Genomic DNA, 12,362 nt, shown 5'->3' with positions numbered 1-12,362 from the left:
ATGCCACCACCCTAGCTAATTTTTTATTTTTAGTAGAGATGGGATTTCACCATTGTTGCGGGAAGTCAGGGACCCCGAACGGAGAGACCAGCTGAAGCCACGGCAGAAGAACATAAATTGTGAAGATTCAATGGACATTTATCAGTTCCCAAAATTAATACTTTTATAATTTCTTATGCCTGTCTTTACTGCAGTCTCTGAACATAAATTGTGAAGATTTCATGGACATTTATCACTTCCCCAATCAATACTCTTATAATTTCTTAAATACTGGGGGCTGGTTCCCCCAATACACCATGTTGGCCAGGCTGGTCTCAAACTCCTGACCTCAGGTGATCTGCCCTCCTCGGCCTCCCAAAGTGCTGGGATTACAGGTGTGAGCCACTGCGCTTGGCCAGGTGCTTTATTAATGTTTTATTTTTATTCTTTAGAGATGGCATCTTACCATGTCTAAATGTTGCCCAGGTTGGCCTTTAAATCTGGATTCAAGCTATGCTCCTGCCTCAGCTTCCTGAGTAGCAGGGACTAGATGTGCATGACACTGTTCCCAGCTTATAAATATTTAAGAGAGTAATATAGTAAGTATAAATTTGCAATTGATAGAAAACTTTTATAGGCAGTTCATATTAAAATTTCCTATTAGTGCTTCTTAAAGCTGATTTGTTTGCTTGCTTGTTTTTATAATTTGTTTGCTTGTTCTTATTCAGGATCCAATTAAGGATCACACATTGCATTTGGCCATCATGGCCTTTTAAATTTAAGAACACTTCCTTAGCTCCATCCTGTTTTGTCATTCATGATATTAATATTTTTGAATGGTCTAAGCCAGTTGGATTGCAGAATATCCCTTATTTTAAATTTGTATGATTTTTTTTCATGTTAGATTCGGACTAGGCATTTTTGACAGAAATGCTCCATAGGTGATGTATCCTTTTTAGTGTAACACATCGTAAGGCAAGTGCATTGACAGTTCAAGATTGTAACTATTATTGCAAAAATTACGGTAAATGTAATTCCTCATTAGGAGTGTAAAAATGTGTGTGTTTCATTACTGGCAGAATCTGTTTTGTGGGACTTGAATATAACTTAGGCTTACATTATCAACATAATTTTTTTGCAAAACATTTTTGTGGAACACAGTGACGAGCTATAAAATGACTACTGTGATATAAAGTTAACTCTTGGTAGTACTTTAGAACCTGGCTTCTCATCCTTGTAGATGTAAGTAAATTAAGGGTAGAAGATTAGAGATGAGTTTTATTTGCTACTTTCCTGCTACTAGAACCATGTGAGTGGCCCTTTGAAGATTATGTTGTTGGATCCCTAGTTTACTAAGAGTTAAATAAATTCTGAAATTTTGTTTGCTGGAAGTCATATCCTTTCATAAGAACTTTAATTATAGTGAGAAAAATTTGTCTTAACTAAAAAAGATATTCACATTGTAGCCAATGACTCAACTTGGGTTGTGCTGAAAAAGAGTTGAAGTTTGATTCAGCGGAAGGGTTTGAACAGTTTTTTTGATTTGTAATTAGTTTGTTTATGTAATATTTAACAAAAATACATCATGCATGTGCTATGTGTAATATGTGAGTCACTAGGGATGTAAAGATGAATAACAAAGATAGTGGTATCTTAATTTTTTGGAGAGTAATACATAATTTAAAAAAGAGTTAAAAGTATAGTAAAGTATAAAAATATACTTTAACACAGCAAGACTTATGCTATATATAAAGTTTTCTCTTTTGCTACATATAAAGTTTGAAGCAATACGGACATGAATTATAGATACTATGTGGTAGTTGAGAGAAGAAAGAAAATTTAACTCTACTAATACAATCTAGTCATTATTCTAAAGACAGAAGATAGAAAAGAGAGGAAGAACTTTAAATGAGATTGGAGAAAGTCTACCTTAAATAAATGCAATGATAAAAATGTTTTGTGAGTTTATGCTTACTTTAGGGAAGCCATTTAATGGCTTATTTTATTCTGTTTGTGTATTTTAAAGGTAACTGCTGAGAGCTAGCTTTGCTTTATAATTTTGTACTTACTAAAAAATTAAATAACTTATAAATGGAGGAAAACTTGGATCAGTTGATAGATTTTGGGGGAGTTAGTGAAGTTTCTTGAGGGGATTTTCAATCGAATGCTTTTATTTTCTGTGGCAGTCATGATCTGGTTGGTTTATCTCATAAATAACGGATGCTGCTGCTTTTTGTGTTCTTTGATGTCTCACCTTATGTTTTTACTAAGTAAGGACAGCAATGGATTGGCTTCTGATGCTGTTGAAAACAGTTTAACTACTGCAGGTATTAGAACTCACTTTTAAAGATTTTATGACATAGACCGTTAGGCAGAAAGGAAATGAACGTTTATTGGATGCCTGCTATGTGTCAGGCACTGCGTATATTGTGTATGGTATCTCATTTAATGCTCATAGCAACCCTGTGAGAAAGGTGGTTGTATTTATTAGTGACAAAATTGAGATTTGGAGAGTTCAAATAACTAGCCCAAGGTCATATAATTAGCTAGCATCAGAACTGTAACATAAACCCGGTGTTTCTGATTCTAGATCCTGTATTGAGGCTTCACTATGCTCTGAAAACTTAAGTGCCTTGCTTGGAAAATATGAAGTGCAGCAATATTATTCCTGCCTCATTTATAATGTTCTTAGATTTAAGAACATTTTAAAGGCCCAATTTTGTTTTCTTTTCTCCTATTTGTTCTAACCTAGAATGTCTTATTCTTGGGCTGTAGCAGTGGACAATTTAAGAAGAAGTATACCCACTCTAAAGGGACTGTGAGTTTTATTGCTGCCTTAAAAAAATAATTTCCCTGAAACAAAAATTCTATGAATTGACTAATCTCGATAAATCTTGCATGTGAGAATGACACTAAATTTGCTCATTATTTTGGGCTGAGCATCTCTCACCTGACTGTACTTGTCTTTCTCTCTGCCTCTGCTTCTTTTCTACCCATGCCCCCTTACCTCTAATCTCTTTTGTTTCTACTTGATTCTGGCATAGTAGCAGCCACTTCTATGGATTTGGCTGGCTTGTCTGTACATAATAGGCTCCTAATGTGTGTTTTTTAGGAAGACATAACAAAGCTATGAAATAGATTTAACGTGAATATTAGGCCTGCTATCTTTTATTTTTAATAAGAAATTCTGACTATAGAGAAAAAAGTGAAAAGGAGTTGTATTATGCAAAACCCTCACAAATTAAGAGCTTACAGGATAAACTGTAAAGGTTAGAATAAGAGATAAATTATCCATAGTGTTAGTGTTTGCAAGCATGTCCAGTAATTACTTTGAAAAGTTGTATTTTATTACAGTTTTATCGTAACTTTTTTATTTGCTGGAGAAAAAAATTCAGTGTTGATCAGTGACACCATTATTTTAAGATAGAGTTTACAAAATAGGCTTTTAGACATTTCAAAAGTTCTTTGAATAGTTACAAATCATTTATGTATTCATAGAGTTAAAGAATAGTGCCATTTTTGCTGGTGCCAGAAAACCCATTTGATTTCATATTAATGAAATATTTTAAGAAATGTAAATCCCAAGAAATTTATAGTTCTTGTTTATTTCTAGTTTTGTCCACTAATCCAGTATTGGTTGAGAATTTTCTTTACAGCTTTATTATCTAATCTCTGTTGGCTTACTACCAATTCAAAAGGTACATTAGCATGTAACTTAAGAAACAAGAGTTTAGTAGAAACTATTAATAACTTTAAGAATTAGAATCAGCTTTAAAATATATCAAGGACTAGCTACCAAGAATGAAACTCACTTAAGAATAGTATTTTCTTTTTTTGGGTTCTGAAATGAGGCTCTGTATATGTTAGATTCCATAAGCGCAAAAGCACAATGCTAGCTAAAAATTTGCAAGAAGCTCCTATTTGAAATATTAAAGTATTGACAGAAAGGAATATATAAATCAGACAGGCATGCAGACATGTAGTGTTTTTTTTTTTTAATTTCTTCTAACTTTTTCACTTAATCAGTATTGGAATTAGCATCATGATGTGTGTGCCTACTAAGTCAAGTATTTCTTGGGTAAGCTGACTTACTTAAGATTTCCTTAGTTCTGAAGAAGACTATCTTATTTACCTTGAACCATAAGCTCAGCAAACAGTTTTATATTCTCAATTCACAGGGCTTCCTACTATGAGATTTCAGTTGATGATGGTCCATGGGAAAAACAGAAGAGTTCAGGGCTGAATTTGTCTACTGGTACAGGATCAAAGGCCTGGTGAGTAACTTGGGATATTGCTTATCAAGTTTTGTGAAATACTTTTAGTAATGTAATATATTGGCACATCTAAGGCCTGTAATATGCAAGAGGTGTCCTGGTGGTGTTATGTAGGTAGGCTAAGTTTCTGTTTCATTCATCATTTGGGTCTAGTAGTCCTGCCTTGACTTCTTGGATTACAGTTACAGCCTGGATTTGGTCATTGTTGAGCACTAGGTTTGTAAAGGAAAGGAAATGAGAAGTGGTTTTGGGACTATCTTTTCTTAAAAATGAAAAAGATTTTAAATAACTGTAAGGAAATGAATACAAAGTACAATAAAAAAAAAAGTAGGCTGGAGGTTTGTATATTAAAAGCCTAACTGGAGATAACCTGGTGCATCCTATGTCCTGTTTACTCTATAACCTCCCTCTGGGTAATCTCGTCTACTTCTTAGTACATTCCACACAGATGCCTCCCAAACATACCTTTTCTCCTGAGTACAAACTCATATTCTAAAATTACATGCCAGATAGGATGTTAGTAGCACTTCAGATTCAACAAATTCAGAACTGAATTTATTGTCTTCAGTTTTTCTTTTTGTGTTCTTTATATTGATGAATACCATCAGCATTTACCCTGACTCCATGCTCTAGAGAAAAAAAGCAAAACATGATTTCTCAAAATCTTGTTATTACCTTTAGAGTCTTCCATTCTTCATTCTCTGCTCTATATATCCCAGTCTCTAAATCCTGTTAATTGTACTTCTGAAGTCTTAGTCCACTTTTTTGGGTTTCTACTGCTGCTGCTTTGGTCCAAGCCTGCACCTTTTTAGTGAATATTCTTTGTGCCTCACCTTTTATTCTTCAGGCTGTCATCTGCACTACAACAGAGTAATATTCCTTTTTTTTTTCTTTTTTTTTTACTTTTTAAAAAAATTATTATTATACTTTAAGTTCTAGGGTACATGTGCACAACATGCAGGTTTGTTACATAGGTATACATGTGCCATGTTGGTTTGCTGCACCCATCAACTCCTCATTTACATTAGGTATTTCTCCTAATGCTATCCCTCCCCCAGTCTCCCACCCCACAAAAGGCCCCAGTGTGTGATGTTCCCCTCCCTGTGTCCATGTGTTCTGATTGTTCAGCTCCTACTTATGAGTGAGAACATGCGGTGTTCGGTTTTCTGTCCTTGAGATATTTTGCTGAGAATGATGATTTCCAGCTTCATCCATGTCCCTACAAAGGACATGAACTCATTCTTTTTTATGGCTGCATAGTATTCCATGGTATATATGTGCCACATTTTCTTTATTCAGTCTGTTATTGGTGGACATTTGGGTTGGTTCCAAGTCTTTGCTATTGTGAATAGTGCCACAATAAATATACATGTGCATGTGTCTTTATAGTAGCATGATTTATAATCCTTTGGGTATATACCCAGTAATGGGATGGCTGGGTCAAATGGTATTTCTAGTTCTAGATCCTTGAGGAATCGCCACACTGTCTTCCACAATGGTTGAACTAATTTACGCTCCCACCAACAGTGTAAAAGTGTTCCTATTTCTCCACATCCTTTCCAGCATACAACAGAGTACTATTTCTAAAATGTAGATAAATCTGTCTCTCTTCTCTGCCTTATAACTTTCATTGACCTCTGTTCAGATTGCTTAATCTGTCATTTGAGGCCCTTTAACATATGACCTTAGTGATCTTAATTGGCCTTATTCCTGCCCTACCCTTACCCCCACCTATGGCACACTAGAATTGGCACAGCTACTTGCAATTCTCCGCACACTTTTTGTTCTCGCTTGGCTTTTTATTTTTGCTCAATGCAACTTCTTCCTGCCTTGAATGCCTGAACACTCCACTTTCTATCCACTAGCTGAAAGGCCAGTCTTGAAATGTCATTCTCTTTAGCAAATCTTTAACACTCACCTGTTTCATAAAGACAGTGAATTAATCATTTTTATCCTTCCCTAACACTTTTTCTCATAGCACTATTATAGCTGCTATTGTATTATTAGTTATCTAATATGCTAGTACCCAGCTAGTTAAAGCAACTTTATGGATTTGGGATGGCGACTAGAGGGTTTTTTTTTTTTCCTGCTTAATCTTCTGTATGCACAGTACCTTAAATATATTCACTCAAAAAATATTTTTTGAGTAAATGACTATATGCTCACAATTGTATATAGCTAAAACAATGCTTGTCAAACTTTTAAATTTGGATAGTTTAATTTAGAGTTTTATTTCCTACTTGTTTAACGTGACTTCTTAAACTATTTTATTATGAAAAATTTTTAATATGTATAAGAGTGACAAAATAGTGTAATGAATCCCCACATACCATTGGCTAGTTTCAGTAATTATCAACACATGCCCAATCTTGTTACCTCTGTACCCCATCTATCTACTTTTGTCCTATTTATTTTGAAGTTATTTTCAGATATCATATCATTTAATTGATAAGTATTCAATAAAAAAACTTAGCCAAATAGTCTTTTGGAAAAAATAAGAAGTATCATTTAAAAAGATAGGTTAATAACTTATTTTCCTGAGGGCCAGTGAAAGGAACATTTCTAAAATGAATTTTCCAATAATTTTGTGAAAAAAACTTAATCCTTTAATATGTTATAAAATTATTTTGTAACCATCTTATAGATTAAATTGAAAACATTACAGTTAACAGCTTTTATTTATGATGATAGTATTTTTCCTGTTGAACATGCTATGCTACTTGTTGAAAACTAGAGTGAAATTAGAAATAGAAATGGAAATTTCTGTTAGAAATAGAGATTGTCTTTACCCAGTATTCTTACCATAAAAAATGGGCAAAGTGGTATAATCGAAAAGAGTACTGACCTGCAAGCTAAGAGACCTGATTAAACCACGGACTAGCTTTACAACTATGTACAAATTTCCTTGTCTGCAAAATGCAGGAATTGGAACTGATAAAATAGTAAGATTACTTTGCCTTCTGAACTTCTGTGATTCTGTATGTTTATTTTTTATGCATTGTAATACAAGCTGTCAGTTATATAGCCCCTGCTACTTTGTACTGTGCTAGGTACATTTATATATTAATTAATCCTTTTAGAAATCCTGGAAGAAAGTAGTATTCCCATTTTATAAAGGAGTAAGTTAAGGGTTAGCAAGGATAAATATTTAGGCTAAAGTTATACAAGAAGTAAGAGTCAGAACCTGGATATAAGCACAGGTGTGCTGGACTGCAAAATCAGTGCCCTTTTCACTGTCGTTACTACTTGTGCTGCTTCACAAGGGAAGGTCAATTTTTAAATGGAGAGAGAGGGGTTCTGAGCTGTCTATAGAGGTCACATAGTTGAAAGAAAAGTCACTACGTTGTATTGAAGAATTATCAAGATAAATTTGCTAATTAATCTCAGTGAAGTAGTGCTTCTGCTAGAGGCAGTGGGGCTTCTGTCTGGGGAGGGGTGTAATTTTGATAGATTTTGATAGTTCAAGTTCTCAACCTTTCAGAGCATAAGGAATGACAGCCACTATAATGCTTTTAAAGCATTCCTCACCTCCCACATGCACCCAGTAGTTGAGTCCTGTGTTGATGTTGCATTTCGATAAGTATGGGTTAGATTAAAATCTCAGCCTTCTCTATGTTTCTTGTTAAAGTCTTCTATTATTTCCTGTGCTCTAGTATAAAAGTCTTTTTCACAAGCTATATCCTATCCCTGACACCTTCGTTGCTCAGTCTCTTCTCTACCAAGCCCCATGCAGCTTGCTTGCATCTAACATGTTCTCCCCTCTTCCATTACTGATGATTCTTTTGCTATGATTGCAGCTCCCATTCATCTTTTGTCCTTTTTGCTTCAAAAAATGTAGGAAGAGAAGAGAAGCCTAGGAGCCAGAGGGGCTGGGGAAAAGCTGTATATTTCTATACATTAATAATTTTTGTTTTTATCATACTACCATCTCTGAGCACATTTTTTGTTCCAAGCTAATTAGATGATCTTGTTTAAATCCTCACAAATACTCGGGAAGTAGGTGATTTTATTTTCGTAAGTAGAATCCAAAAAGTTTCATAAGTTAACTGACTTTCCCAAAGCTATGTGGCTAATAAATGGTGAAGTCGTGATTTAAATTTTAAACCTATCTGTAAACCATAGACCTCTGAAGAATCACTGGAAAGAAAAGATTAGGATAGTCTATTTTTCTCTCTTTTAATTCTTGATAGAGAGGGGCTTGTTTTCATTTATGAAATTCTTTAATTACTCTTTGCTTTCAGTATGAAATGTGGAAATGTATGACTCATGGTAAGCTATTTGTTATAAAAGATAAACCACCAATCTCAGTGGCTTAACACAGTATAAGTCTATTTCTTGTTCTTGTAAAGTCTGCAGTGAGTATTCCTGATTGGCAAGTGGCTCCCTGTAAGTGGTTATTCAAGGAGCCAGAGTTCTTCCATCACGTGGCTCTACCACCTTCTAAACATAGCTCCTCCAGTTGCTCTGCTACAGAAGGTGGAAGAGCATGGAGGGTCCCCATGGGAGGCTCTGAGCCAGGCTTTGAAGTATTGTTTATCATGTCCACTCTGATTCCATTAGCTACAACTCAGTCACATGACTATATGGCATGAAGAGCTAGAAAATATAACCTATGCATTCAGGAGGAAAAACAGGTTTGGGGAATAGTTATTCTGTCTCTGCATCTCCAAAAATTCTTCCACAGGAGACAGGATATAGGGGTGGTATTACACAGCAAATGTCTCTGAATTGTCCCATTATCCTGTCAGTTCTCTGTTCAGTGGGGAATAAGGTTTACTCTATACACCGGGAGAAATACTACAGAGCCAGATCACCATATGTTTCAATTAGTTTCTTCTTAAGATTATTCTCAGTCCTTTTTCTCCATACATGCTTCCCTACCAGACTTAATTAAGGATGAAGATGTGTGTTTAGGAGATGGAGCTTTAGTAGTTGATGAAGATGTGATACTCAGTTTGTCTTCCAGTTTGGTAGTAGATGTTATGTCTGATTTTAAATGAGAACTCTTAGAATGGTGAAGGTTGTAGACCTAAGAAAAAAATACTCATGTTTTTGCGTTTCTCCAAACATGAAGGGTACAGGGTTAGCAGGTATAAGAGTATCTCTTTCTCTCACTCCCCCAAAAAGTTAAGAGCCAGTAATTTAGATTTAGAGTTGTGTTGACTCATATGTTATTCCTGTTCCTTGGGATTATATATTGAGATCATGTATGAAGAGTTATGAGGCAGTAGAAGAATTCAAAATTACCGGGAATATTTTTTTTTTTTAAAAAACAACCTTTTCTTAGTGATCTTTATAGACCCCAGGACAGAACTATTTTGAAAAGTTATCCATGTTTGTATTAATGCTTGTTTTTTAGTGGTTAAGCAAGGCATTGCACATGTAAAAGATTTCTTACCTTCAAGGAAACTATTTTATAATTTAAAGAATACTTGCCTAGGTTAAAAAGTACCAAAGGGTATACAGCAAAAAGCTAGTCTCCCTTTCATTTCATATCTCTAGTACTTATCTCTAGATTCATACTATATATATATTTTTTTGTTTTTAAAATGAAACAACGTATACACTATATGATGCCTTTTATTTTTTAACTTAATATTTTGGTTATCCTTACATATCAGCACATATATTTGTATTATTTTTAATATCAATGAGTAGCTATAATTTATTTAATCAGCTTTCTACGGGTACATATTTGAGTTGTTTTGCTGTTATAAACAGCATTTCAGCTAATATTTTTGTACCTATCTTTGTGTATTATAGATGGAGGTATATTTTAGGTTAAATTACTAGATTGAAGACTATGTTCATTTTCATTTTGATAGTGCATAATTGCTCTTCAACTGCAATATCTGTTCCCATCAATGTATGAAAATACTTGTCTCATCATACCCATACTAGTACATTATTTACCAGTTTTTAACTTTGTTCATTTAGAACTTTCTCCAATTTCTAAGAATTTTCTATATTTTAAGTAGGTTATTCCTTTTTGATTTTTAGCATGTTTTCAGAATTAAAACTAAGAATTATGTGATTTTTGTTTCTAGGTCATTCAATATTAACAGGGTTGCAACTCAGGCTGTAGAAGATGTTTTAAATATTGGTGAGTACCAAAACAGCTATTAGAGGTCCCCTCTTATCCGCAGGGGACATGTTCTGGAACCCCCAGTGAATGCTGAAAACTTGGATACTACCAAACCCTTATACTATGCATTAATTTCTTTTTCCTTCTTCACAGTATCACTGATAGAAGATTCATATATCTGATTGTAAATCTTAGCAACCTCAGCATATGACCTTTTTCTTTGAGAACTTTCACCTGTTCTTGTAAAGGAAGCATTTTATGGCTTCTCTTTGGCATATCTGATTTGCCGACATCACTACTTGTACCTTGGGGCCATTATTAAGTTAAATAAGGGTGACTTGAACACAAGCACTATGATACCATGACAGTCGATCTAATAACCAAGTCAGCTACTAAGTGACTAATGGGCCAGTAGTATGTACAGCATGGATAAGCTGGACAAAAGGATGACTCATATCCCAGTTGGGTTAGAGCAGGACTGTGTGAGATTTTGCTACTCAGAATGATGTGCAGTTTGAAACATGAATTGTTGATTTCTATAATTTTCCATGTAATATTTTTGTATCATGGTTGTCTGCCGCTAACTGAAACTGGAAGAAAGCAAAATCATGGAAAGCAAAAGTGCTAATAAGGGCGAGGGGGGGCTACTGTTTATTTATGATAATATGCTATATAATGTATACGTGTTGTTTTATACTAGCTATTATGTTACATAATAACATATATATATTTATAACACATATACACTTTAAGCATTTTTCCCCTTTCCTTTTTCAAGGAAAATATATATATAACATATATATTTATAACACATATACATTTTCCCCCTTTCCTTTTTCAACAGCAAAACGACAAGGAAATTTGAGTCTTCCATTGAACAGAGAATTGGTAGAGAAAGGTCAGTGACAAATGATAATAATCACTAACAGTTTAGTTCTGTTTCAGTTTTAAGGATGATAGTGTGAAGTGTTGTTTAATTAGCAAAGTACTTTTTTTTTTACTCAAACATGCTTTTAATACAATATCCCCTTAAATGTCTTTAAGCAACATAAAGATTAAAGTTGGACTTTTGTTGTGATTTTTAGTCAACCCTGAAATATAACTCTTAAGTCAAAGCAGTATAACTGCAAACATGTCCTGGGGGATAGGGAATTACAGAAAAATCCTTATCTCACAAATAGGAAATGCATAGCTAAATTCAGTAAGCCATTAATATCCTCTGAATGAGATGGAATTCACTGAGCTATGAGTGCTTATCTTATTCACTCAAATATTCTTTTTAACATTCTTCTCCCTAGTTTTGCCTGATTACCTCACGATTCCTGTAAGAGAATTAGTGCTGTTAGAGAAAGAATACTTATGAAGAAATCTGAAATTGTAGGTTCCATTTCCAGATCTACTACATCAGCTGTGAAACTTGGGCAAGGCTATGATCCTCTACAGTTGTAAAAAGAGGGGATTAAAGTAGATCATCTAGCTGGTGTTTTTAGAAGTTCTTCAAATGTATTCTTTAAATTCTGTTCAAAACAATTTAAATTTTTAAACTGAAAAACACATTCATTTGATTTGCATATCAGATTGTAACTACTGAAGTCTACTATCTACCAGGATCATTCTTGTACACACCTCAAATTAAAGCTTTTTTTGCTGTCTCCATTGAAGGATATCCTAAAATTTCAAGCTAGATTGTTTTTTATAAAACCCCAAACCCAAATGTGTTTAAAGTTACATCTACCAACCTATGTATTTTCTCAACATATATGACAAAAAATATATAGACACAAAGTGAATATTGACACATGTAAGACTGCAACTGTCATCCATAAACACAAATGCTTGGATTTGAGTTATCAGAACAGCCTCATTCTCATTGGTTACCTTAACATGAGTTAGCAATATCTTTTTTTTTAAATTTTATTATTATTATACTTTAAGTTTTAGGGTACATGTGCACAACGTGCAGGTTTGTTACATATGTATACATGTGCCATGTTGGTGTGCTGCACCCATTAACTCGTCATTTA

General features: G+C 34.2%; 1 protein-coding gene across 9 annotated transcripts in view; it reads left to right on the top strand.

Moving 5' to 3' along the window:
• NADK2 (NAD kinase 2, mitochondrial) overlaps positions 1–12,362 on the top strand; it is a 53,464-nt gene that overhangs the window by 34,371 nt on the left and 6,731 nt on the right. For 5 of the 9 annotated variants that reach the window (XM_063723875.1, XM_063723874.1, XM_009240637.4 and 2 more), the window contains 3 exons: positions 4,158–4,253; positions 10,301–10,356; positions 11,183–11,236. In XM_063723875.1, coding sequence (XP_063579945.1) covers positions 4,158–4,253; positions 10,301–10,356; positions 11,183–11,236 — 206 coding nt within the window. 9 annotated transcript variants of the gene reach the window in all.

This window comes from Pongo abelii, chromosome 4 (assembly GCF_028885655.2).
Source record: "Pongo abelii isolate AG06213 chromosome 4, NHGRI_mPonAbe1-v2.0_pri, whole genome shotgun sequence".
Lineage (NCBI taxonomy): Eukaryota > Metazoa > Chordata > Mammalia > Primates > Hominidae > Pongo > Pongo abelii.
Note: the sequence above shows the minus strand (reverse complement) of the source record. Positions and strands in the feature narration are given on the sequence as shown.